The 4,466-nt window shown below is 35.5% G+C and overlaps 1 protein-coding gene across 2 annotated transcripts in view; it reads left to right on the top strand.

Annotated features, from left to right (window-relative positions):
* LOC101859620 overlaps window positions 1–2,316 on the top strand; it is a 7,155-nt gene extending 4,839 nt beyond the window's left edge. For both annotated transcript variants that reach the window (XM_035973595.1, XM_035973594.1), the window contains exon 4: window positions 39–2,316. In XM_035973595.1, the coding sequence (XP_035829488.1) occupies window positions 39–104 (66 nt within the window). In that variant the 3' untranslated portion in view covers window positions 105–2,316. The remainder of the gene's footprint in view (window positions 1–38) is intronic.
* Window positions 2,317–4,466: the final 2,150 nt, after the last annotated feature.

The raw sequence follows: 4,466 nt of genomic DNA, 5'->3' as shown, positions 1-4,466 counted from the left end.
TGTTTCTACGTTTTCGTTTCTTTTTCATTTTCTTTCAGATCCCAACAGTCGTCTGTACCTTGAGTGCCATAGAAATCTCGCCCTTCCTTGAGATGCAACCATAGTTCTCAACACTACACTCAACCATTCACCTAAGAAACACGATTCTGCAGACGGGATGAGTAATTTTTTAGACTCGCATGGAGACGTCCAGACAGCTGGGAGATGTAACCAAGAAGCTTTTACTGAAATATGGGGGCAGGGTGGTGTCGCTGTCTCAAAATGAGCAATTTGTTGGCAAGGCTACTGTAAGTAGGTACCACAAGCGAAATTTTTTAAAAACAATATTGACGTTTAAACCTCAGGGGTTCAAATCTACTCTATGAAACAAGAACATTAAAAAAAGAATTACCAAAATCCATCAATAAACAATCGAGATATGGTATTTCAAAGTTTTATTTTTGAACAAAACCTTTTCAACTGCGACTCTCACCCATGTTTGAGGTGTTCTAAAATACAAAGTGCATGATCAAATCAATGAAAACTTTGTTTTCCCCAGAGCTGTCAACACAAATATTGATATCTCTAAATCAAAGCATGCTAGAATGACTGGTTTCCAAGATATAGGCCTTCAAAAATTGAAAAAAAATGCCAAAATGTGTCATTAAGAGCTCAGAACCCTATTTCAACCTCTTCCAAATTAGTCAAAACTGCCTCCTCATTAGTGAAAATCAAACAATCATTACAAATACATGCAAAGACTTAGCTGAATTTTTTTCAGACCTCTCTGACAATAAGTAACTTTTCTGGACTCCTCTGAAGTGGGCTTCGGTGCAAAAAACGCTTCTTGGAAAAAAATTTGGGGAACTCTGGTACATCCTCGGGCAAAAAGCATCACAACAAGTGAACAAATTAAGCTACAGGGCTAAATCATACATCAAATTAAAGCTCAATGCAAGCTCTACGGGGCCAAATGAAAATTGTTTACTAAAACCTCTCATAACACTCCATAATAGGGCCCTAATGCCCAAAAACCTGCCATTATTGAGTGAAAATGATAACGTCTGCCGACTAGAAAAAAATTCATATAAAATCAACAAATTGTGCTACAAGGTTGCATTAGATATTATATATCAAATTAAAGCTCTTTTCAGGCTCTGTACAGTGAATTAGTTTATAGAAAGAAAAAAACCTTCTAAACATTTCAGATATGGACAATAATGTGAAAAAAGTCATCAATATTGGTGCAGAAAATAAAGATTTCTGCTCAGGGGGTTTAAAAATTGGAATTAAATCAACATCTGTTCTACCGTGGTTCATCTTGTATAATATAGATCTAGTTCTAGATTTATTTATCATATTAGCTGAGAAAGAAACCAGTGGCTGGGGAAATACAATGTGTCATCGTGTGTCCAGTAAGTGGATGGAAGAAAGAGGGGGGGGGGGGGGGGGGGGGCATTTCTCCAATTAGCCTATCAGGTGACATCTAAGTCTAAGAATACACGTAAATAGGCTGGTTGATTCAATAATTGAATATCCACCAATCAAGAATGTAGATCTAGCCTTTTATGTTACCGAATTAAATGCCAAACAATACAATAGATCTACGAACATTTCCATCGGTAACACTAACACCCAGTAACCCCCTTCCGAGTGTTTAGTAGTGTGTGATGACATGTTACTATAAATAGAACTCCCAGTTCAACTCTTCATGGCTTTATTCTTTCACTTTGCCGACTAGAGATGCTTAGATTTCGATGCATTTAGAATAAATAAGGTGTTCTTAGTTGAAAAGACAGCAAAAATACCACCACAAAGCGATACATTTGTATAGATCGCAATTAATTCACTATGAGGTGGGGAAAATGTAGGTCAGCGTGATTCCCACCAAACAATAACAATCCAACCACACGGCAAGAGGTGGCCGATCAGTCTTATTTTTCAAAACACGATATTCATAAGTATCCTAAAAGAAAATTATGATAATACTTACATAAATTGACGCCATAAACAGATCTATCGAATGTTTCTTTTACTGAACCACCATTATAATCGTCTGCTGGTTGGGTCAAGTCAGAGGGGGTGGAAATGGGCGATGGAACAGCCGCAATGGCAGAATGACGATCTCCCGAAAGTGGTTGTTACCCCACTTCAGAAAAAGTAATATTTCTACTTCGTGGAATGTAGTTGGCTTTTCTAAACACATAAACTTGATGGTAGCGATGTCTAGGAATATGATCCTGGCATGGATAGCCCGATTTGTGTCGAATTTCATATTTTAAAATGCTTTCTTCGTCTTTACATCGTACCACTCAAGCTTTCCGCTCGGAATAAAAACATAGACACATTCCCCGGAAATTCTCCTGAAATCCCAGATTTTTATGTTTCAAACCGCAAGAAAATTCGATGATTCACGACTGAGAAATCGAAATTTAAAACAAGTACCCCCTAAATCTAAGTGCGCAAAATTGCGAGACGGCCGAGTTTTCCCGTGTTAAACTTTAGTCAATTAAAAACTAAATATGCAATCATAAGTATCAGTTCTCGTTCACCATGGAGAAGGAAAGACACAGAAAACAGGGGTATAATTTTTATTAGTTTTTACCACAGAATTCTACACTTAGGTGTAGAATTCTGTGGTTTTTACAAAAAATTAAAACCAGCTAATAATTGGATGAAGTTGTCCAAATCTGGCTCCAGCCGTAGCTGTCTGCCTTGAAAACGGCTCGCCTGCGATACCTACTGTAAGTCATTTATTTTAATGATCCTGTGAATGCATTCAAAGAGCTCTTTTTAATATAGGGCCCAAAGAGAATTTTTTTTTAAATTAAAGGGTCAAGATTTTTTGAAAAAATGTTTTGTATTTCTTCCCAACAACTTCTAACAGTAGAAATGTAAATCTTTAGCCATCCAGTGATGGAAGAAAAGATTGTAAGATTGTAACAGTGCCGTTATGACATGAAGGACATTCCTTCTGCAGATGCACTGATAATCGTCAAACATGGACGGATGAACGGTTTTTATTATTATTATTATTATTTTTATCATTATCATCATTATTATTGTTATTATCATTATTATTGTTATTATTATTATTACTACAGTATAACACGGATAGCTTGAATTCGTCAGGACCGGCCTTGGTAGTTTGAGGGATCCGTAGTTCCAGGAATATCTTACAAAGATAAAGACGGATGCATGATTTCTAGCTTTCTGTGTTGGACCTATCCGTCTTATAGTGTATATTATTTTTAATAGTATTGTAATTAGTATTAGTTTTTATTGTAAGTATTATTAGTATTATTATTATTATTATTATTATTAGTATTGTAATTATTATTATTATGATTGTCATTATCAGAATCCTTATTATTACTATTATTATTATTATTATTATCTTCATTATTATTATCATTATTATTATTTGTATTATTATCATTTTCATATTTACTTTTATAGTATAAGCTGAATAAAAAAGTAATCATATGTGAATTTGTTGAGAGAAAGAAAGAAAAGAAGAGGATTGTCAATTGTCATCCCCAGCAGTGTTCCCTGCCGTATGTGAGAGACAATCCCTGTGGTCTGAGGCCGGTCAAGCCAGTGCCAATATGGAGTCAGTATCTCACTGACCGCTCCTCTCTACCTGTGTGTGGGAAGAAAACTGTGGTAGGTGAGAATGTCAAAAAAATGTCACTGAATATATAATCGGTGTACATTTCTTGTGAGAATTTGCGGGTTTCAAATTACAACTATAGTTGAACCTGCCTTAATGGCCACCTGTCTAAGACAATCACCTGTACAAACGGCTACTTCCCACTTCCTTTCTTTGTGTTTTTCTGAATTATAATAACACCTGTCCAAGACAACCACCTGTCTAAAACAATCACTTTTCTCCTCAATAATGGGTGGCTGTCTTGGACAATTTCCAGTGTACTTTGTGAATTCTCGGGTATCCCAGGCTCTTGTAGATTCAGCACTTTATTCATTGGTAGAGATTACCGTACAATTTGTTCTTGAACTTCAAAGTTAAAACAAAATTAAACAAGGAACAATTCTGAAAGATAATGTTGCCATTTGTAAATGGCATCAGTAAGATCTTATGGTGTTGAAAAATTTTGAATAAATTCTTGTCCCATTTTTAATCCACAGAGCAATGAGATACTTCTAGTTTGAACTATCTGGTAACAAATATTTTACGTTGTGCCAGTCAGGCTTTCAGTTTTAGTTGTACTGTCCTTGAGTTATAGCCCTTGTCACATGGATCTATAAATGTTGTAATTCTTGGAAATCTGAAGCCTGTAAGTCCTGTATCTCTTCATAATGAATCAAAAGTTTTTATTTTACACATGTTATTTTATGTACGACGTGATGACCGGTTGTTGCAAACGTCAGAACCTGACAGAAATGTTCGACTAAACTAGTCAACAAAAGTTAAGGAACGTACTGTAAAAACAGTGATATATTTGCATGCATTCTTTCAATGTTTT

This window comes from Aplysia californica, unplaced genomic scaffold (assembly GCF_000002075.1).
Source record: "Aplysia californica isolate F4 #8 unplaced genomic scaffold, AplCal3.0 scaffold00028, whole genome shotgun sequence".
Taxonomy (NCBI): domain Eukaryota; kingdom Metazoa; phylum Mollusca; class Gastropoda; order Aplysiida; family Aplysiidae; genus Aplysia; species Aplysia californica.
The sequence above is the reverse complement of the archived record's forward strand: the minus strand, read 5'-3'. Positions and strand labels throughout refer to the sequence as shown.